This window comes from Raphanus sativus, chromosome 4 (genome assembly GCF_000801105.2).
Source record: "Raphanus sativus cultivar WK10039 chromosome 4, ASM80110v3, whole genome shotgun sequence".
Taxonomy (NCBI): Eukaryota; Viridiplantae; Streptophyta; class Magnoliopsida; order Brassicales; family Brassicaceae; genus Raphanus; species Raphanus sativus.
The window spans coordinates 5,587,810-5,610,887 of NC_079514.1; the positions used below are offsets into that span (position 1 = coordinate 5,587,810).

The following is a 23,078-nucleotide window of genomic DNA, read 5'->3' on the forward strand; positions in this document are numbered from 1 at the left end:
TTTTAGTTCTTTTAGAATTTAGACGGAACCTCTTTTGAGAAGCACCAAAACAAAAGGTAAAACATCCAGTGATCCATAAAAAGAGTTTGTATATTAAATTCATGATGTTTTTTATCACACAATTATATGCCTTATTGCAATTATTTCTTGCTTTTCTATAAAGAAAAATAAAAAGCTAAGGTCGCATGTCCTCTCTTTTCTTGTCTTTGAATTTTATTATTTATCTCATAAAAAGTATAGTTTCTAATCGCTACAAAGAAGAGATGGAACTGATCAACTATCAGTTTGGTCAGTATTGCTCGGGGCCTTGATCCGTGCAGTTTAGTTATACTTTTGACCATCATGGAATTTTTCATAGCAGTTAAAACAAAATCTGGAATCAAGTTTAGAAAATCTACAAGAATATGATATATAAATATAATATTAGCTGAGCATTTTTAAATATTAAAAAATAGGCGAAACAAAAAAAAATATTGCAAATGTGACTGATGTGGTTTCATCATCATCAGTGCACTAAGAAGTAGAAACCCACCAAATTGTTCCACCTTTTCTTCTTGAGCGTTACAATAACTTTCTCCAGAAAATGCAACCTCTCACGCAAACCATGCTTTTAATTTACAATTTACAGTCCTACACGAAAACATAAAAGCCATTGGCCACCTACAAATTTCTTGATCTTATCAACTAATAAACAAGCAACTTCTCAAAGTTCTTTTCCTTTTATTGTTTCACTTATCAACTTCCCTTTCTCAAAATCATCCTCTTCTTCTACACACAAATGTCAGAGACATCGAAATTAGAGACTTTTCATCTAGAAGCCTCTGATGGATTGAAAGTCTCTGAAGGGTGTTGTTCAAAGACCTTGATGCAGAGCATTTCTCATGAGCTCAAGGTACAAATGAGAATTGGTTTACCATTGGTGGCTATGAACTTCTTGTGGCTTGGTAAGATAACAAGTACATCTGTGTTTCTTGCCCGTCAAGGCAAACATAACCTAGCCGGTGGCTCATTAGGGTTTTCCTTTGCAAACGCTACTGGTTTTGCGGTTCTATACGGAATCTCCGCTGCAATGGAACCCATCTGTGGCCAGGCTTTCGGAGCCAAGAACTTTAAACTTCTCCACAAAACCCTCATGATGGCTGTGCTCTTGCTCCTCCTGATCTCGATCCCTATTTCTCTCTTGTGGCTCAACGTTGACAAGATCCTCATCGGTTTAGGTCAAAAAGAAGACATATCCTTCATAGCCAAGAGATACCTTCTCTACCTCCTTCCTGATCTACATGTTCTCTCTTTGCTTTGTCCCCTCAAGGCTTATCTAAGCTCACAAGGCGTTACTCTCCCCATCATGTACACCACAGCTGCAGCCACTTCTCTTCACATCCCCATAAACATATTCCTCTCTAGGGCTAAGGGAGTCCAAGGAGTTGCAATGGCGGTTTGGATCACCGATCTTATCGTCGTGGTTCTTCTAACGGGATACGTGGTAGTCGCTGAGGGGTTGAAAGATAACAAATGGAGACAAGACGGGTTGTTAGACCAACGTGGTCAAGAATGGCTTAACCTGATCAAACTTAGTGGACCGTGCTGTCTCACCGTCTGCCTCGAGTGGTGGTGCTACGAGATCTTGGTCATATTAGCCGGGAGGTTACAAAACCCTGAGGAGTCTGTTTCCACCTTGGTCATAATTCTCAACTTCGACTACTTGCTTTACGCCGTGATGCTTTCCTTGGGGACGTGCGTGGCCACACGAGTGTCTAACGAGCTCGGCGGGAATAATCCAAAAGGAGCTTGTAGAGCAGCTTATACTACCCTCGGTGTGGGTGTTGTTTCGGGATGCGTAGGAGCTTTGGTGATGATAGCGTGTAGAGGTGTATGGGGTTCTTTGTACGCTCGCAATGACTTGATGATCATAAACGGTGTGAAGAAGCTGATGCTGATAATGGCGGTTGTTGAGGTTATAAACTTCCCTTTGTTGGTATGTGGAGAGATTGTTCGTGGAACGGCAAAGCCGTTGCTTGGGATGTATGCGAATCTCGGTGGGTTTTACCTGTTGGCTTTGCCGTTAGGGGTGAGTTTGGCGTTCAAAGGTAAACTAGGTCTTGTAGGGTTCTTGGTAGGGTTTTTGGTTGGAGCATCTGTTTGTTTCTCGACGTTGCTCATCTTTATTGCAAGGATTGATTGGGAGAAAGAGGCGGGTAAAGCACAGATTCTAGCTTGTAACACTGAGGGAGAACAGAGTCAAAACAAGATATGATCTCTCAAAATACATGTTAACAAGTATCTTGATGTCTTAAGAAATAATAAGGTCAAAGACACTCATAAAGAGAAGTAGCTTCATTAGTAGTAGACTTTTCCTTAGAAGTTTAAAAGTTATTAAGATAAGGAGTCTCTTGTATTTGTATATTATGCAGAAACTCCTTATCATGCAGTATAAAGCGGGTAAAGCAGAGATTGTCTGTACATTATGCAGAAAATGTGAAACTTAAATAAGGAAAGAGATTACTAATTGAATATTTGAGCAACTGCAAGGACAAGATTTCATTTGAAAGAAGAAGAAACAAAAATTATTTCGAGTAGAGAGAAAAAAAAGAAAGCGCCCACCGTGGGGCTCGAACCCACGACCACAAGGTTAAGAGCCTTGCGCTCTACCAACTGAGCTAGACGGGCTTTCGATTGTTGTTTGACATAAATATTTATAGTGTTTTGTTAGTAATAAAAAATAACGATGGCTTTCCCAGTGGTATAATTCTAAAAAAGGTTCTGAATGATTCCAGCACTGAAATGAGTAACCTAAATTTCACTAAAAGACAAGAACAAGCTATACAAAGTAAGGATTAAAGTGATACGTCAAACCTGGTTTTATTTACAGATAAAGAATCAAAGTGCCCTTTACGCAAACCTTCACACACCCTGTAAAGCATATACTAACAGCATTAGATGTCTATCTATAAAGCATTGTCAACAACTGTTCCCACTCACTAATTTGAATTTTCAATTCATTATGTGTATATTAATCACAGATCTCGTCACCTTCAAACAAAAAGTTGCATGTATATGATTATTGGAGAAAGATGGTAACCTCTTTAGATACGACGATAGTTTCATGGATTGATGGTTGATCTGTGCGTACCTGCGTGCGCACATTAGCTTCTGCTGCAATGGCTAAGAATTAGAGAGAACAATTGAGGGATCAACCATGGATACGTGAATCAGAGACTGAGTATAAAATTATCTCGTCAAGAGACTGATCTGCCCTTTTTTTTCTTTTTTTTTTTTAGTTTTGCCTACTTCACTTTTGTATGGATATCAGAGGAGAAGAAAAACGAATATCCCAATGATCAAGAACACCGAAACGCTATCGTTTAATACTAGCTGACTTTTTATTCATATAAACTTGGGCTTTCTACCAATTTGAAAGCCCATTATTTATTTCATTTACAGGGCTCGTGGAAAACCTTACCAGGCCTCTTTTATTTAACTCGTTAATGAAAGGATTCCAGTAGAATGATATGTTTTCTCTTGTTTTCTGTCCCAAGAAGCTTTCAATCAGTTCTTGAAAAGAAAAAAAAACGAATTCTTGATTATGAAAAGAAATGAAGCTTAAATTTTATATCTAATTTTAAAGAACTAATCTCTTGGCCAAGCCATTAGGTAATAAAATGACGTTTCAACAAATTTGAAACAGTTACTTTAGATAACTGAAAATATTATATTTGCTAAGAATGTACCTAATGAAAGCTAATATATTAACCAAGAGTGTATATATTAACTTCTAGCTTCAACAGAACAATTTCAAAATGTAAACGTTTTCGTTGATTGCGAATTAAAAAAAAATGACATTTTACCAAACGAAAAATAAATACACTTACCAATACAGCATGATACAACCATTTGGTTATTGGTGTTTTGGTAGACAAAGAACCTAAAAACATTGATTGTGTCTTGTGAGTGCCATGTGAATCGGAAACACATATCCGAGAGAGAGTGTGAGGGTGGGCAATCAGATCTCAATATATGAGTGGGTTTGAAAGCTCAACATTAACTGAGGTTGGATTTTTATAAAATAATAATACTAGTGTCTACCGGTGAATTTGTCATCGTTTTACATGTACGCCCCACGTTTATCGTTGTATAGATCCGATATCAGTAGACACGCACTCAGGTCACTCAGAGTTAGTATTACTTTTATAAAGCTTTTGTCAACGTTTATTGATTATTAATAACGTTGAGTTTTAGTTACACAAATGCATTTGCTGATAATACCATTCTTCTGCCGTTCTGCGATATGTCAAAAGTCGGTTTTGACTTTTGAGATTAGGCTCCTTCTTAAGATATAAATGAAACATATTTGAATCTAAGTTTGTTGCCATTTTATTTAATTAGTTTGTGGAATCTGTTGCATTAATGTTTTGGGGACGGTTCTCTTAATTTTGCTTCTCAGAGTTGAAACTGTTTCAAATTTCATGACTAAGTCGATCAAGTGGGGTTGTATAATCCATGTGTATACCTTGTACTTTTTTTTCTTTTTTTTTACCTTGTACTTTTCGGTTATAATTTGTTTTCTATTTGGGAAATGTTACTTGCCAATGGAAATGGTAAACAGACTGTTACACATCACATATGAAATATTACACATACAATACATGTACTTACACATACATGATGAAACGAGATAGACTAGTTGATTTATGCAAGAAAAGGATTAAGTGGTTTAGGTAATTAACATCTCTTGTGATACCTCATGAGTTATCTTGTGATGTAACTAGTTTTTTTTTTTTCCGTCAAAGTTAATTAATATATAAACGGGCCAAGCCCAGATAACATACAAAAGGGAGGCCCGCGGCCCAATCCCTAAACCCACTAGCAAACAAACAGTTTGGGCCTCAAGCCTACCCAAACCCACCGACACTGTCCAGAAGCGGACCAGCTGTCGCAAACCCTAATCTTGTCTACTCTCGGCGACTCCGCCAAAGCTTAAACGGCGGTACACCGTCGACTTTGTAGCATCGAGCATTCTCGGACTCACCAAGGGCTCAGCCAAAGCCGCGCATGCCGCCTACTGGAAATTTTACACCCGAGACCCATCACCTCTGCTTTAGAACAACTAATAATTTATTTCCTCATAAAATGAACTAGTTACAAAAGCGAAATCCAATTTATATTTTAAACTACAGGTAGTTGTTGCAACCATCTAAAATTTTAACAAACTATAATGTTTGGATAAAAATACAACGACTAAACTCATTATCTTGGTATATGATCGTGATCAGGCAGTTAGTTGTCGCTGTAATAATCAAATCTAAGGTTCAAATTCAAAACTATAAAAGTTCATCTTGTCCGAAGAATTACTTTTATGAGTTCTTTTTATATAAATGTTGGCTACAGTTGTAATATACAACATATACTCCATCCATTTCAAATTAATCCATTTTGTAGAAAAAAATTGTGTCAAAAAGATGTATTTTTTACCTTTTCAATACAATTTTAATAGATAATAATGAAAAATTATAAATTTCAAGAAAATTAATTATATTTACTAAATTTTGATTAGTTAGAAGTTATGGAAAAATGTTAATCACAAAAACTATACATGTAATATGTTTTATTAATAAGTATGAAAAATCTAAAACATGGATTAATTTGAAATGGAGGTAGTGTATATACTTTATAGTGATACAAGCAATTAGAAGATGTCACTATCTTCTAAATGTGTGTGTCAAATATTTAAGAGAATTGGATTATAAAAAATGGCCGGTTCAAATGTCTGAAATTACAAGCCAAGTTATAGTCCCACGCCACACTCTTCTCTTCGAAATATCTTTGACAATTTCTACTTTTATATTCATATACTCTTCTTAATTCCGGCTTACATTTTAAATAAATTAGTCATCCCATTAGTACCAAATGTGAATGGAACTATCTATATAAACAAGAAAATTTGGAATCATATCATTGGTTTATTTTATTAATCCTGTAATTCTGACCATTGAGAAGTGACACTGACAACTGTTGCATGCTTTGACCACGTGTTCTGTCTTTGACCAAATCTTAATCCTCTCTCTTGTTCTATGATTCTTTAAGATCTAACTTAGCCGAGATCTACGGCTATAATCTTCTGACACTTCAAAACATCAAGATATCACACAAGTTACTCGACGATGCGGTATTTTTTTATCTTAAGAAACAAAATATCATCAAAACAAATTGATCCAATAATAGTTTATACCTCTTGGTTTGAAAAACTCGGCATGTGGTTTACATATTGAAAGTGTAACATCCCGAGTTGTGATATACGGAAAGGCTTAAGAGAATTGATTTGGCTACCTATGTCACCAAAGTTGACTTACCTTTTCCTGTCACACATCTGTTTAGAACTCCAGAGTTAAGCGTGCTTGGGCTGGAGTAGTGAAAGGATGGGTGACCTATCGGGAAGTGATTCGTGATACCGTGTGAGTGAGGCCAAAGCACGGGGAAAGGTCATGTGGTGCTTGCAGGGTCAGTAAACGATGATTTCAAGCCTTGGAAAATTAACGACCGACCGTCGGATGGGATGGGGCCCACGGGCCGAGAGAGCGGGCGTGGGTGGCCCATTAGCCGTGGGCGGGTCGGGGCGTTACAAGTGGTATCAGAGCTGGTTAGCCGTCTCAGTTCTGACCTGAGAGGCGTCTTGAGACCTGTCGTGGGGGCAACGACGAGGACGTTGCGTTCTTTGAGAGGGGGTGAATTGTAACATCCCGAGTTGTGATATACGGAAAGGCTTAAGAGAATTGATTTGGCTACCTATGTCACCAAAGTTGACTTACCTTTTCCTGTCACACATCTGTTTAGAACTCCAGAGTTAAGCGTGCTTGGGCTGGAGTAGTGAAAGGATGGGTGACCTATCGGGAAGTGATTCGTGATACCGTGTGAGTGAGGCCAAAGCACGGGGAAAGGTCATGTGGTGCTTGCAGGGTCAGTAAATGATGATTTCAAGCCTTGGAAAATTAACGACCGACCGTCGGATGGGATGGGGCCCACGGGCCGAGAGAGCGGGCGTGGATGGCCCATTAGCCGTGGGCGGGTCGGGGCGTTACAAGCAGATCAATTGGTGACAGCTTGTCCTGTGGGAATGCTGTTAAAGGGTGAGGACCTGGGTTCGAGTCTCACCAACAACCTAATTATGGAGATAGTGAGATCTCATAATGGAGGGGTTGGGGTCGGTGCGCTGCAGCGCTGTGAGCCTGAGGTCCATGGGCAGGTGTTCCACGGGACGGGTTGTCACAGAAAGTCTCTTTAGTCGAAGGCCTCAACTATGCATCTATGCCGTCCGTCGCCTAAATATCATCTTTTTCTTTAGAACTGTGACAATAATCACACTCTTAAAGTCTTTGAAGAACGCATCTCCCATCTCGGATTCAAGTGTAGATAAATGTAACATTACGTATAAAATAATCAAAAACAGGTGTGACTCCATAAAAAGACGAAAAGAAACACATCGTTGCTACCTGCTACAACTACAAGTCTACAAAGCACTCAAGCAGACACGAATCATGTCTTCCCCATTTAATAAGTCTCGAACGTTCATTATATTACACATGACACTTTAAACCTCTCAAACATTTCTTTAGATATTTTATATTGCCTAGATAAATCACATTTCCGTTACTATACTTTCATATAAATAGTGAAAAGTATTTAGTGGGTAACAGAACAACGGTTACGATCCACTATCATTTATGGTTACATTTGAGACGGTGAAGATTTTATGAGTATGTTGTGTATCTTCTTTAAAAATGAACAAATAAACCAGCCATGCCGACCAAAGTCGTTCGCATGTCGATAGGTACATGTGGGACCAACATCTGCTTTGACGCGCCTACGACTAGTCTTAAGCCAGCCATTTCTTCTTACCGTGGACACATGACTCTATTTTTCACACCATTTTTCTATAGTTTTCAACACGGTTTTATTTTTAATTTAATAAAACATACCGACAACTTTTCTTTTCTCTTATCTTCTAATTTTCAAAATTCCTAATACTAATGTTGTTATTATAAAAAGATAACTAACCAAATGTATAATGCCAACAATTTTAATTATTTGGCTATCTCTATAATTTTTATAATTTCTTGAACGTGTAAATATTAATATATGTACCGGTAACATAACTTTACGCCACCCCTTAAATTTTTGGTTTCTAACAAGTCACAAGTGCAGTTGGATAACAAGAAGAAAAAAAATTATTTCTTGAAACTAACAAGACAAAAATCTCACAGGTTGAAATTAAACTGTCAATTTTTTTGTGCAAAAAACATTTCTGTTAATAAGTACAATGAAAATATAAATAACCTATTAAACATCTGCTAATTACCGTATATTTGGCGGGAAGACAACTAACTTTCCGCACGAACCGGAATCATCAACGGCTGTTTGTTGCTACGTGAATCATGTGTCGTTAACTTTACCGTTGACAAACGCGCGTAAAATCCACAACTCTTCTACATGCCACGGGGATCCCGACAGACGAACTAGCTCAAAGTGTTGCATTTACTGGGTTGTACGGTCGAGCCATATTGACAATACATTCGGTTAAGATATTGATTGTCACTGGTTTACTGTTGATAATAACGGATTATTCTTATGCTCTGTAAATACTTTGTGTAAAGTTAATTTTCTCATAAATTTCTAGAATAAAACAATTGCGAATAAGAAAATAGACAAGATGAACAAAGAAAAGAATAAGATTGACGATGATCGAAGCTTAAATCAATCGAAAATAGAGAATAATGGTTTTGATACCATTACGATCAAGAAAAGATAGCGAAAGAAGAAAGTTTTGTTACTGTATTATTCAACTCAAGTATAAAGTAAAATACAGAGTTCTGATTATATACATATACATATTTACATAGCATAAAAGATTAACCTGACTATGATCAACATTAAACCATTGATAACCAATCTCTTAACCGAATGTTTTGTCAATAATCCATTGTACTCCATCTGTTTCTGAATAAATGTCATTTTAGAGTTGTACACACGGATTAAGAAATTATTAAATTTTGCATATTTTCCATACAAAAATATCATTATCCATACATTTCAACCAATAGAAAATAAAATACAGAATAAAGTTAATAAATTTTGCATTAAAATGCTAAAACGATACTTATTTTGCAACGAAAAAAAATTTCTACAACGACATTTAATATGAAACGGAGGAAGTAATTTTTTTTCTTTTCCTGATGTTTGTGAAAATAAATAAGGAAAGTGGGTAAGAATCCAGATGGGTGAAAAGGAGACAGAAAGGAAAGTCAAATAAGAAGATTAGTAATTTTGAAAATTGAATGGTTTAGATTTTTTTCCTATGGGAGCCGCTAGAGGAATCCAAAACAGGAACAGGTCAGCGTCTGTTTTGATTTTTCAAGAGCCGGTCGTAACGCCTCGTGGATATTTTATTAATATTTTGTTACAATTTATTTTCTTCTCCTATTAAATATTTAAGAGAGACTTGGAAGTAACTCTGCCCCATAAGAGGAGAGAGAAAGACAGAGTGGTTTTTAGATAGAGAGAAAGAACGACGCTGTGCAAACACATGAATTGTTTTATTTATTGATAGCTTCATCCTAACATCTGAAGAAGAAGAAGATATATAAAAGGGTGCTCCGTGAGGCTGTGAGATATTGTTTGAAGGATTTATTCTCTGCAACAAGGAGCAAAAAAGAACTGAAGGATAAAGATGGAGTTATCTGATTGCTCTAATGAATATGAGAAGCTCGTTGTACGGATGAACATGCCCAGGTTTATATTCTTTCTATTACTCTTCTTTTTCTTATAGAACCTAATATTTATGTACAAAAGTATCATCTTCTTTGAAGAAAAATCATGGACTTTTAACAAAAACAAAAAAATATCAAGATCTTTATTCCTAGGAATTAACCTCTTTTTTTTTTTTTGAAACTACCTCTTTTTTCTCGTATTTATTCAAAGCTTAAATTCGCTGTTAACGTTTATATTTAAACAATTCAACAAGTTCACTTGATCATTTTTTAATTTCATATGATAAGTTTGCTGAAACGAATATAAGGTTCTTGATGAATTGATGAAGAAAGAATAATCTCCAATTTGCATGGAAGTCTTAGTCATCTCCTCGCTTTACCCTCATGTATTAGTGTATAATAATAGTGTATAGTAAAACAACAAGTCAAATTATTGGTAATTTTTAATTTGTAATGTTTTGGTTGTTTGATTCATACAAAAGAGTGAGGTTAAAGGGTCGCTGTCTTTTTGGTAACTTGTAGGGTCGTGATTGACAATGGAGTTTGCCCCAATTCAACTGTCGTCAAGGTTTTTACCCTCACGCTACCTTCCTCTTCTCTTCCGTTTCATTTCAAAATGATTTATAATACTTAAAACTTAATCGTTTTTTTTTTGGTTAGATCGATAGCGCAAGAAGCCCAGGAATATTGCTTGAATCTGTACAGCTTCTAACCGATATGAATCTCTGGATTAGGAAAGCTTATATTTCCTCTGACGGGAAATGGAATATGGATGGTAATTATCCCTAATCTTACGCTAATTAGACTAATTAAGGAAGTAAAAATAATTTAGTTGATTCGTTTTTTTTTATTTTTGCTTGTTCAGTTTTCCATGTCAGCGACCTTAATGGAAACAAATTAACTGACGAGAACCTAATCCGTTACATTGAAAAGGTAAACCTAAAGTTACCATTTAACTATGTCATTACTTTTGTGAATGTTATGTGAAATGAAATATTCAAAACACTCTTTTAAAAATATTTACAGTCGATCGAGACGTCTCATTACTGTAAAAGCGAAGGGTACACCGGTTTAACGGCTCTAGAGTTAACCGGAACAGATAGAGTTGGTTTACTCTCCGAGGTTTTCGCTGTTCTAGCCGATCTTCAATGTGATATTGTCGAGGCTAAGGCATGGACGCATAACGGGAGGATTGCCTCCATGATCTACGTTAGAGACGGTAACTCCGGGACTGCGATCGACGAAGATTCCGACCGTGTCCAACGGATAGAAGGGCAGTTACGTAATTTGTTAAAAGCAGACGATGGTTACCAAAACGACACGAGGACATGCGTTACGTATGGTGGCAACACTCATATGGAGAGAAGGTTGCATCAGAGGATGTTCATGGACCGTGACTACGAGAAGAAGTTTGATTCCGAGACGTCTCCGGTTGTTTCCGTACAGAACCTTGTAAAACGTGGTTACTCTGTTGTGAACTTGCAGTGCAAGGATCGGATGAAGCTTTTGTTCGACGTGGTTTGCACGTTAACGGACATGGCTTACATTGTGTTCCACGCCGCGATTCGAACGGTTGGAGAAACGGCGTTTTTGGAATTTTATGTAAGACATAGTGATGGAAACCCGGTTAATTCAGAACCGGAGAGACAACGTTTGATCCAATGTTTACAAGCTGCCGTTGAAAGAAGAACGGTTAAGGTATGAACTATGAAACAATTAACAATTTCAATCCGGTTGAACCAAAATTAAACCAATCGGTTTAGAATCTGATGTATTTTTACTTTTATGCAGGGTGTTAGATTGGAGCTATGCACTACAGATAGACCTGGATTGTTGGCAGAAGTAACACGAGTATTGAGGGAGAATGGATTAAACATTGCTAGAGCCAAGATATCGACTAAAGAAGGTATAGCGAGGAATGTGTTCTATGTGACAGATGCAAATGGTAACCTTATAGATCCAGAGATAATCAAATCAATTAGAGAGAAAATTGGAATCGATGACTTAAGTGTTAAAGAACCGTTCCCGCTTAGTTGCCGAGAAGCAGTTGTGAAGGAACAACAGAAAGAGGAGCAGCAAGATCACCAAGCACGCATTGGAGGAGGGGCAGTGTTAGTATCACTTGGGAGTCTAGTAATGAGAAATCTATACCAATTGGGTTTGATCAAATCATACTTTTAGGACATTAAACCGGTTGACTAAACGAGCCATATATACCAATTCAATCGTGTTTGTTAACAACTCACGCGGTTGAATTGGTGTATTTGAATCAGATAGTCAACCGGTAGTGGATTTGGTTTGTGGTTTGTATTATTATTGTATGTACAAAAAGAAGGTGAGAAGTTAGCTAAAATATTGGTGGTCGGTCTTCTTGTTAGACCAATTGGTTGTAGAAGAATGTTAGGTAGATCTTGGTACATTTATTTTTATCTGTACATATTTATTATATTACCTATGGTTGTTAAGAACATTAGCTTGTCAATAGTAAGTCAATATGTTATGTAAATAACAAGTTAGTTTATGGGGTTTGTTTTAAGTAAGGAGACAAGCTGGTCCTACATGTACTCTTAGAGCATCTCCTTATTATTTTTTTTTACTGTTTGATTTTTTTTCTGTAAAAAAAAATAATAATAATAATAATAATCGACCAACTGCGAGCCGCCACGTGTCGTGGGACCCGCGAAATAGTGATGATACAAGTTCAGTGGGAAGAGACTATGAGAAGAGAGGTTCATAGAATTTGATTTTTTTAATATTTTTTTTTTTAGGATTTGTGTGAACCCCCCATTAGTGAACTAATGGGGATGCTCTTATTAGTTTGTTTTGTTTATGAATCGTTCTCATGTGATCTCTTAGCATGGTTATAAAAAGACAACTATGTTTCTTCAAGATGAAGATAAGCTTTACAAACCAATAAACAATTATTTGTATAAGAATCAGTGTGTAAGACTTATTGGCCATGGACGTGCGTCTCCATGATGTAACATCCACGTATGTTAATGACAACTATGGTGATGCATAATCCTAACTCTGAGTCCTTCCCGTGTTATAAGGAGAAGAACATCTTTTTACCACATTACATAGAGATTAAAGAAATTTTGATGTTTATGGCATTGATGAGTACTTTTTAGCAAAAAAAAAAAGACATTGATGAGTATTTAGTTTTCAAAAATGTCACTGTTTTTTTTCTTTATGTCACTGTTATTATAAGTAAAAAGAAATATGTTCGAATTAATGATATTACCTTTTGGAAAGAATGCGGTACAACTGAAAAAGTCAAAACAAACATTTAAATTTAGCGAAAATCGTACTCGTTCTATAATTCATCAGAAGAGAAAACAATCCAATAAGAAATTTAGAGAATCTAGCAAGAATATAAAGTTGAAAACTTTACTGTGTCTTTAAATGCAAAGTTGCAAACAGCTAAGCAATATAGACGAATAAAAGCGAACCACGTGACTTCTGAACTGAAATCTCCACTAACCGGTTCTTCTGAGATGCTTCCTAATTCCGCCGGTTGAAGTCGGGTTCGCATTTTAACTCCACCAACTCTGTTAATCTGTTTTTTTTTCCTATAATTGACAAGAGCACTAAATTATTTAGTGGTAAAATAAAATGATAGATGATAAAAAAAAAGAACGAGTCGTAAGAGCATCAATATTGGGAAGTCCTTAGCAAAGCTCTTAAGAAGAATAATGCGGAGACCGAGAAGAAAGAGAGTGAGAAAACCCTTATTTAAGGGTGAGCCCTTACTCTCTACCGAACAAAAAAAAGCCCTTAGTTAAGGGAAAAAAAAAGAGGACACCAATAATGATGGTCTAAAGAGCAACTGGACATAAAATTAGATAGTTAAAGACGTAAAAAAGAACGACTCGTAAAACTGATATAAGGGTTGAAATAGATTTTAACGATGCGTTAATGACTAATTTACATGGTTTGAATCCTATCGAGAGATCCACTAGAAATTAGAAACTGTAATCAAGATAGTGCCAGTGCCGGCGCTAAGATCTAAAGGGTTATAAATAATCTTTTAAAAATTTCAGCTCAAATTTTTTTTGGATAAATTTGGAAACTTATGAAGATTTTTATCTATGTAATTTTTTTCAAAATTAGAGATTTCAGGCAATGTTTTATTGGCTAAATCCAGTGAAACCATTTCAAATATTATAAATTAATTTATTAGTGTGTATTAGTTTCGTTATCCATATTACTATAGAGGTTCCCAATTGTATGATAAAAATAATTTATACGTTTTGTTCTTGATAAATAATGATATTATTACATAAATAACATACTTTTACTATTTGATAAACAGTAATTTAACAGTAGTATCTACATAGGGCTTCTGTGGCCTAAAGTAATTACATTGAGCCGTCATTAGTTCATAGTTTGTTAACACTTTTATATGTATATGTAATTTCATTATATATCTAAGATATGTTGTTGACATATAGTTGATATTTAATAACAAAACTGAATATCATTCACATTCTGATAAACAAAGAAAATTTAGATTAACATATCTACTGTAAAATAGTTGAAATCAAAATAGAAACAATATCCTGTCAACAAAAATTATGAAATGGTTAATAAGATTTTAAATCTCTAACAGATGATTTAATAAAAATTTAATCGCACGCCTATGATTTTATATAATTAGTATACTTGACCACTTGTATTCACATGGTATTACTATACATATTGCCATTTGCTGATACGTCAGGAGTTTGGACGTAAAGGATAACCTATTTTAGAATAACAAGTACTATTAACATATCTTAGTTTTAATCTTACTTCGTGTCACAGTATCTTAATAATGATGGCTTAAAGCCTTCAACAATCAGATTAGAACACACTTAGTCGAAACTAGAAACCAAACATTCATCTCAAAAACTAAATAAATAGCACTAAAACAGTAAAACTAAATAATAGTACTACTAGATATAAATATAGCACAAATCAGTTTTTTGACAAAATGGTTTCTCTTGTAATAGATAAAAACACAAACCTATGACTTTCGCAGATTATACTCTTTGGAAAATAATATGTATAAATATACAAATTTAATTTTTTTTTTGAGCAACAAATATACAAATTTAATAATAACCTTTACTTATGGTTCCTTCTTGCTATCTCAGAATTTTATTCTTTAATTGTTTCTTGGTCCGCATTCTAGCTAATTTTGATTTGCTGTTAAAAACTTAAAAAGAAAAGAATGTGGATTTCTGAAAAGACACAAAATTGCCGAGAAAGGCACGTCCGAATATTTTATAAGAAAATAAATGTATTATAATAGAACAAATAAATAAATAAATACTACTAATACCTGGTTCTTATCTAATCTTTATTTTTCTTAATTATCATATTGCTTTTGGCAAATTAGATGTGTTAACCGCTATAAGGGTCAATGCTTTTGTGGTCCCGATTTACATTATATTCGGTTTTAAATGATAAATTATAAATACTTATGCTTCATGATTACTTCCATTTTCTAAATTATTCAAACAATAAAGTAGACCAAACCGGGAAAAAATATTTCATTTGTATATTTTATCATATACTAATGTGTGTTCTTAGCACATAAAGTGGTAAAATATAATTGTCGGCAAAGAAAATTATAAAATATGTGTGCGTATATATTAGAACAAATTGCTTATAATTGAAGATATCTATTAAAAAATTGTAGATATCATTAACTAGTTAGGTAGATATCAATGTGTTTTGATTTGATTTTTAATGAGTTTTTAGATGATTGCAGGAGAATTAGAGAATTTGATGTGATTTTTGTTAAAACACTCTAGATTCAGTTACAAAAAAAAGATATCAATGTGACCTAAACCTGTGAAAAGATTACAACGAAAAACAAACAAAGTAAACTAATACTGTTGACAAAGAAAAATATACAATAAACATATATACAATGATTTAAGCAAAAAAAACATATATACAGTAAAATGCTCTTCTTTTATCATAAAATTAGTACTCATTATTCAAGGTGACATAAACTAGTTTGGTAAATACCAAATTGAGCTAAAACTTAAAACAATAAAAAAGAAAAAGGGACCGGTAATAAAACCCTCTATTGCCTTTGTTTATGATTAGCATCGGATCTAGAATAAATTTTAATCGGGGCATTTTAATAAATTTTAGATTAGTTGGAGGCACATTCATGAAATTTAAACTAATTTCTTAAAGAAAATTAAGATCTTGAGCTAATTTTTTTGGAGCTAATTACTTATGAGAAACTAAATTTTAGTCGGAGGTATGTGATCCCGTTAGTCATCACTTCCATCTACCCCTATGATCACTGCGGTCCGGGTCAAGCTCGTTGGAGATGAGCAGGTCCTTTCGCTACCTGTGCAGAAGCCCGAGACTAGATACAAAAGGATCCATGTAGTGTTCGATTGTTCCCAAAAAGAATTGTACTCAACATTATTTAACAAATATGTAAACAGTAAGCTTCATGATAGGTCAATATAAACAATGTTAACAAAACTAAAATTTACTCCTCAAACCTGAGATTTGTCAGTTTATATACAAAACAAGTGTACACACTGAGTAGAAATATCCATTATGTTAATCATCTTTTTATACATATAAACTTATTTTCTTATTTCAAAACATATTAAGTTTTTTGCTTGGTCCTGTAAATGTCTATGATTTTTTTTAGCATACGATATCCGTTAAAATGGTCTTCTGTGATGGTCCTTGTCACACTCCTTGTCATTTATCTCCTTTGAATTTATTTCTCAGTTAAAGAACTCTATTGCTGAGGATTTAACCAAAACATGCCTTAATGTTTCTGTAATCGCACCTTTGGTGTAAAACTCTCGGTTTGAGTAAGGGATGGTTTGATCAAAAGATACGTACTTCTACTAAAACAACATGTATTGCGTGAACCTCTTTTCTTTTCATTTTCTTGTCCAAAGATTTGTTCGACAATATGCCAAACTCAAAACAAGATTATGTAATCATAGGCCACAGATCAATCCGCGGCATATATCACGAAGCGTTTATAAACATTGTTAGTCTTGAGGGTTACTAAAAGAAACTAAAACAGAGTACATGTGTTGCAATTGGAAATTTTAGCATGAGGATGTTCTAAGAAATCAAATTTGAAAAAAAAAATCAAATTTGAAGTTAGCGTTAATATGACTTCAAAATTTAAAAGACAGTATTCTGTAATTTGTGTCCTACATTATTTTGTGGTTTTTGCTAGATTCAAAATCCAGATATTACAAACAATAGTGATAAATTAAATACGGAAAATAAAATAAACAAGTCTTGATGACAAAGAAAAAGAAATAAACAACTCTTATCTGCAGGCCACCTCTGTCTTTTAAAAAATAATTCAAAACAAGAGAAATTCAAATTAGTTTCACCCACTTTCAGTTTTTCTACTTAATATTCATTATTTATTCTCTCTTTTAATTTATTAATTTTTCCCATCGGATTCCAGCTAAAAACACGAATTTCTATATATGCCAAAAAATATCATTTTTCTCCGAAATTAAAATATAAATTTATTGCGAGGTGTAGTATAATTTATAACGCTCCATTAAATACATTTCCTTTTACCAAACATACATTTTCTTTTCGAGATTACTTAATTTATTCAATATTAAATTATAAACGGACAGACAAGGAAAAAGTTAAGAAGGAAATGAACTGAAAGTCTGAACCGAAATATAAAAATATAAAGCAAACGTTTTATTTTAATCATGATATTTCCATATTCAAAATCAAAATATATTCATTTTCTTTTTCCATCTAAACCATACAGCATAAATAAACGTAATTTTCCTCACTTTCCTCTCAAACATTTCCTAATTTCATCCTAATATTTATCAGTCTTTAAATCCTTAGAAAAAATATTTCCTACAAGAAAATATTTTTTTTCTCATGTATTTCTGAAAGATTTTCTTCCTCTTTAATTTTTAATCTGTTTTTTTTACAAAGTAATTGTTCCTTTCTTTCCCGTTAATTTGCTTCTTTAATTTCTTGAGTGGTTTTAGATTTGGAAAATTAAATCTTCTGTTCCAAAATCTATATTAAGTTTGTCAAAATAAGTAATAATCTTCTAGATATGGAGTCTACAGGAGAAGTTGTTAGGACATCCGACGTGAGCGACGGTGGCGTCATGGTAGTGAGATCCAACGCGCCGTCGGACTTCCACATGGCTCCGAGGTCAGAAACTTCAAATCCACCTCCAACCACCGTCGCTCCTCCTCCTCAAAATTCCTTTGCTCCGACTGCGCCGCCGCCAACAACTGAAGGTTTCTCCAGCGGTTTGATGAAGAAAAAGCGTGGACGCCCTAGGAAGTACGGACACGACGGAGCACCGGTGGCTCTATCACCCAATCCGATATCTTCAGCCGCACCAACGACCTCTCACGTCATCGATTTCTCTGCATCTGAGAAACGTGGCAAAGTGAAACCAGCTGCAACTGCGAGCTCCTTCATCAGGACAAAGTACCAAGTCGATAATTTAGGTAATAATCTTTTATTTTTTATGGTTAAAAATATACTTTTTGTTTAGATCGTGTTAGTTCCCGTGACTTGAAAGTTAGAAATAGATTTTTTTCGGATCTTTCTGGGTCTTGAGCTAAAAACATGCAAGAAAAGAAAAGCTTCCAACTATTTCAAGTGGGACCTCTTTAACTTGGAACACGACTTTTGTCCGTACATATATGGTCATCTACTTATACATACATATACATACACCGTATATTATATGAATTTTTGTTGTTGTGGTTTGTTGAAGGTGAATGGACTCCTTCCTCTGCCGGAGCTAATTTCACGCCGCATATAATTACGGTGAACGCAGGCGAGGTCAGGACAATTTATATATTAATATATTTTATTCATTATATAAAATGGAATGGTAGTTGATGATTTGGTGGTGGTTATAGGACGTAACGAAGAAGATAATATCGTTTTCTCAACGAGGGTCTCTTGCTATTTGCGTTCTCTGCGCAAACGGTGTCGTTTCAAGTGTTACACTTCGTCAGCCTGATTCATCTGGTGGTACATTGACATACGAGGTAGACCGTGCGAATGATTTCATAAAGATAATCATATTAAGTATCCCTACTTCTCCTTTTTTCTTGTCATTTAGTTTTTTTTTGTCTCTTTTTGGTAAAAGGGCCGGTTTGAGATATTATCACTGTCGGGATCATTCATGCCAAGTGACTCGGACGGGACACGGAGCAGAACAGGTGGAATGACCGTGTCCTTGGCTAGTCCTGATGGACGTGTAGTAGGCGGTGGAGTCGCTGGCTTGCTGGTTGCAGCCACTCCTATTCAGGTGGTCGTGGGAAGTTTCTTAGCTGGAACGAACCAGCAAGATCAGAATACGAGGAAGCAGAACCACAACTTTATGATGTCTCCAATGCCAACCCCTTCAAATGCAGTTGATCATGGAACCATCCGTCCTACTTCGTCTTCTCACCAGATTGGTACATGGACACCGCCTTTAGCTTCTGATCCACGACACAAGCCCTCTCATGACATTAACATCACTTTAACTTGATTTCTTCCTCAAAATAAGTGGTGGATCTTCCGTACTTCGGTTTAGACTTATCTCTCAAGATTTTGGTTTTATGTTGGTTTGTAACCTAATTAGAGATTGTTTTCCAACTTATTTTGATTGGGTTTCTTCCTGTATTGGATGTACGTAGTAGTAGAAGTTGAATCTTGTTCACCAATCTCTTGACCAGCTACATGTTCTTGTTTACATAAACCGTAGACAATTTGTTTCACACCGATGTTTATTGATGATCCTAAACCAAAACCAATGATTTGAACCTTCAAGCCGGTTACAGTACCCTAGTGTCTTACTCAACTTCTTTTCTTCCATCATCGCTATTACATTCTTTGCATCGTCTCATCTACCATACCAAGTTACCAACAGATGCTTCTAGTTAGCAAGATGCAAAAGATAGCTAGAAGCATCGGTCTCGAGTTCAACGCAGTGGCTGCTAACGCGATCTCCCCAAACTCAACGTTGTTGTGTAACCCACTGACTAAAAGCAACTCTCGCCTCTCTTGGCTGGTCCTAACATGTTCACCATTGTCCCATAATGATCAGCTGAAGTTTCGAAGTTGTAGTGTTTCATGAAATTCAAGCAAATGTGGCCTTCTTGAACTTGACCTGAATGGGGCTACACGTTGATAATAGTCAGGTGAATGTTATCCTTTGTTATATATTTTTCTGTTTCATATAAAATTTTATTGTAAAATAAATTTTCCATTACAAAATAATCGACGTTTTATGATTTTGATATAATTTTAATTATTTTAATTAATTTAAAAATAATAATATTATGAATTTTAACAGTTAAACAAGAACAAAATTTAAACATTTAATTAGTTTGTTTTTTAATTTATGTTAAAAATATTAAAAATGATATTTAATTTAAAACGGAGAAAATATCAACTAAATCTATTTTTGGTTTGATTTGGCTCCACAAGTACATGTCAAGCGACATCACGCTTGTCCATAAGCAGATCACGCCATGTCATCAGTCGAAATATTCGGCAGACCAGTTATATAACAGATAAAATCCAGCTAACAACTTCTTCCTCTTTCTCAGTCTCACGTCAACAACCGTGGTTGTTGTCACCGGAGAAACGAGCTTTGTCATCTAACAATGATCCCTTACGCAACGGTGGAAGATGGCGTTAGGTTAGAAACCTCACGAGACTCGAGACTGTTTTTGGTTCGAATACTCCGTCACCAAAGTCAGATTACTACCTCCGCTGCAACAACATTCTATTCCTCTTTCTAATCCTCTCCCTTTCGTCTTCGTAGAACTGGCGCGATCCGTCTCAGGCTGGTTCGATTGGTACAAGATTCTAACCTAAGGGTTAAGAACTCCTTCTCCTACATGTTCCGTTGTTACAGAGACGTCATGAAGATGTTCATCCTCGTATTTGGCTCTTTACAACTAGTTTCTTATCCCTCGATCCAGGTTACAAAGTCTCGATCTTTGTCTGATGAATTTGGAACTGCTGTTGTGTAATGAAGCCGACTCTGTTTTTTTTTTTGACTGATGATTGAGATTAGAAGTGGATCGCCATTACGATCTATGATGGAGATCGTAGCACAGTTAGTGGTTTACTTCTTGGGTTCATAGATTCTTCCATTGCAAATGGGGTTAGCATCTATCTATTCTGGATGAAACTATTAACAATGTGGTTATATTAATTCTACTTTTCATCAGGATTACCAATTCCAAAAGAAGCTTCTTCAGCAGGTAAAATAAATACTTCCCAAGCTGAGACTTGTTTTTCTCTTGTGATAACCATAAATATGTTGTCTCTGTTGTCCTAGTTTAATGTCATGTTGATGATGATATGTTTCTTTGATGTTTTACTTGCATAGACTCCACTACTTGATGCATGTATGTTACGATTTGCAGATCAAGGATAAGCTATAAGCATCCATTTTCCATTCTTGGACTTTTTTTTTTTTTGAACAACTCCATTCTTGGACTTTGTATTCTGAATCCATGCTTTGAAACTCGAATTATCCATCGATTTTTGCTGGGGTAAAGTTATATTGATTTACTAAGTAAGTGATGAACACCAAATTTAAATCAACAGCCCGTCTAGCTCAGTTGGTAGAGCGCAAGGCTCTTAACCTTGTGGTCGTGGGTTCGAGCCCCACGGTGGGCGTTTTTTTTTGGCAATTTTACGGGAATCAGTAGGTTATAATTTTTATTCATCTCATCGTCTGTGACATTCATCCATGATCCTAGCTCTCTTATTGTGTCTTTTTTGATATTTTTCGTTAACTGTGTACAATATGATATTCCATGGACTCTGACGAAATACATTCCTTTCTACGGTGGAGCTGAGTATCATGACTACCATCATTACGTTGGAGGACAGAGCCAGAGCAACTTTGCCTCAGTTTTCACTTACTGCTATTACATCTATGGAACTGATAAAGTGAGTATCGTAATTTTGCATCTCCTTTCCAGTTAGCAGTCTACCGTTTCTTGATGAAATCAAGCTTCTTCAACAGGTAAGAGAAATACTTCCTAAGCTGATCAGACTTGAAAAATTGGTTTATCTACGTCAAGACTCACAAAAGAAGGGGTAGTTCGTTTTTTCTCTTCTAAATTCGTCCTCGTCCTCTTCTAAATTCGTCCCCGAGGGGTTGGCCCCTGGGGGTGGAAGTCCCTCCAGGTTAAACAAAAAAAAAAAAAAAAAAAATTCGTCCTCGTCCTTTTTTTCATTATTATACTCTGTATTTTGAATCCATGATTTGAAACTACTAACCATAGATTTTAGATGTAAAAGAGCGTTGCTCATTTGGGTAAAGTAATATTGATTTAGTAAAGTAGGTAAGAAGATTAAAGTAAACACTTGGTTACGTATCAAAAGCCCGTCTAGCTCAGTTGGTAGAGCGCAAGGCTCTTAACCTTGTGGTCGTGGGTTCGAGCCCCACGGTGGGCGTTTCTTTTGCAATTTTACGGGAATCAGGTTATATCGTCATCCTAAATTATACACTTTTGAATGTTACTTATATATTGTTTCCTCTTTGATCTTTTTCGTTCCATTACTTTATATGACCGGCTTTGATTCACTAAAACTCGACTCAGCAAACTTGCAAATACTACTGATTACTAAAAATCATTACTGATTAAGTTGATGATATTTCTAAGCATTTTGGAAAATTTGTGTTGCAATCTAAAAAGACATTCAGAGGTCAAAACTTGTTTTACAACGACAATAGTTCAAGAATGAGACTAGTGGCTGTTAGGTTTTAGGGTAAATTACCTTAAATAGCCAAAATATTTGACAAACCGTTTCCATATGTTTTTTTTCTTCAATGATTTATTTCTAGGAAAAAGGCAACAATAATTACATTTGTAAAATTCAACATTATTAATGACTTTGACTTAATGACTTAACGTGTTTGTGACCCCCAGTTGCAGGTTGGGAGGATCACTGTAATCAGTTTGACGAGTTCAACACTAGAAGTTACTGGAGAGACACGGACCCGCTTGATTTCTATGTCTAAGCTGTTAAGAAACGGACAGAAGATGCGTGGATACTTGAAGACAAAGATTTTGATGTTGCAATTAACATCTTAAAGCAAAAAAAAAAAGAATGAAACAGAGAAGTATGTTTTCAATCCTCTGCTTCTGTTTCAGCTCAATGTATGAACAGAGGGTAGGTACTTGAGGCCCAACAGTACTTACGACTTCAACCGCCTTCTCATCCTCTCTTCTCTTCCTTTTAACGTAACGGCTCAAGAGGGTTTCTTCTTCAACGGTTCCATCGGACAAGAACCTAACCGGGTCCACG

The 23,078-nt window shown here is 35.4% G+C and overlaps 4 protein-coding genes and 3 non-coding genes across 10 annotated transcripts; 6 read left to right on the forward strand and 1 right to left on the reverse strand.

The window, feature by feature from the left end:
* Positions 1–594: 594 nt before the first annotated feature.
* Positions 595–2,331, forward strand: LOC130510934 (protein DETOXIFICATION 56-like). Its single transcript, XM_057007649.1, has one exon. It carries the CDS (start codon positions 779–781, stop codon positions 2,252–2,254), a length of 1,476 nt encoding a protein of 491 aa, XP_056863629.1. The 5' UTR covers positions 595–778; the 3' UTR covers positions 2,255–2,331.
* Positions 2,332–2,594: 263 nt separating this feature from the next.
* Positions 2,595–2,667, reverse strand: TRNAK-CUU (transfer RNA lysine (anticodon CUU)). Its single transcript has one exon. It is a non-coding gene; the product is annotated as a tRNA-Lys (tRNA).
* A 6,829-nt stretch (positions 2,668–9,496) lies between these two features.
* LOC108849627 (ACT domain-containing protein ACR7) lies at positions 9,497–12,270 on the forward strand. The gene is made up of 6 exons (XM_018623209.2): positions 9,497–9,780; positions 10,281–10,326; positions 10,419–10,533; positions 10,624–10,691; positions 10,785–11,456; positions 11,550–12,270. The coding sequence occupies exons 1-6, from the start codon at positions 9,719–9,721 to the stop codon at positions 11,937–11,939; spliced, it is 1,353 nt and encodes a 450-aa protein (XP_018478711.1). The 5' UTR covers positions 9,497–9,718; the 3' UTR covers positions 11,940–12,270.
* A 5,262-nt stretch (positions 12,271–17,532) lies between these two features.
* LOC108849131 (AT-hook motif nuclear-localized protein 2) lies at positions 17,533–19,538 on the forward strand. Its single transcript, XM_018622640.2, has 4 exons — positions 17,533–18,250; positions 18,523–18,590; positions 18,671–18,802; positions 18,904–19,538. The coding sequence occupies exons 1-4, from the start codon at positions 17,845–17,847 to the stop codon at positions 19,288–19,290; spliced, it is 993 nt and encodes a 330-aa protein (XP_018478142.1). The 5' UTR covers positions 17,533–17,844; the 3' UTR covers positions 19,291–19,538.
* Positions 19,539–20,285: 747 nt separating this feature from the next.
* Positions 20,286–22,822, forward strand: LOC108849249 (uncharacterized). Of its 4 annotated transcripts, XM_018622791.2 has the most exons (5): positions 20,286–20,445; positions 20,572–20,731; positions 20,827–20,916; positions 20,984–21,016; positions 21,182–21,215. In XM_018622791.2, the coding sequence occupies exons 1-5, from the start codon at positions 20,411–20,413 to the stop codon at positions 21,197–21,199; spliced, it is 336 nt and encodes a 111-aa protein (XP_018478293.1). In that variant the 5' UTR covers positions 20,286–20,410; the 3' UTR covers positions 21,200–21,215. The 4 variants fall into 4 exon arrangements, 1 of the variants encoding a protein (XP_018478293.1); XR_008945520.1 differs by adding an exon at positions 21,790–22,822 and having other exon boundaries at positions 20,288–20,916; positions 21,182–21,713; XR_008945522.1 differs by adding an exon at positions 21,790–22,822 and having other exon boundaries at positions 20,288–20,731; positions 20,827–21,016; positions 21,182–21,713.
* Positions 21,365–21,437, forward strand: TRNAK-CUU (transfer RNA lysine (anticodon CUU)). Its single transcript has one exon. It is a non-coding gene; the product is annotated as a tRNA-Lys (tRNA).
* TRNAK-CUU (transfer RNA lysine (anticodon CUU)) lies at positions 22,151–22,223 on the forward strand. Its single transcript has one exon. It is a non-coding gene; the product is annotated as a tRNA-Lys (tRNA).
* Positions 22,823–23,078: the final 256 nt, after the last annotated feature.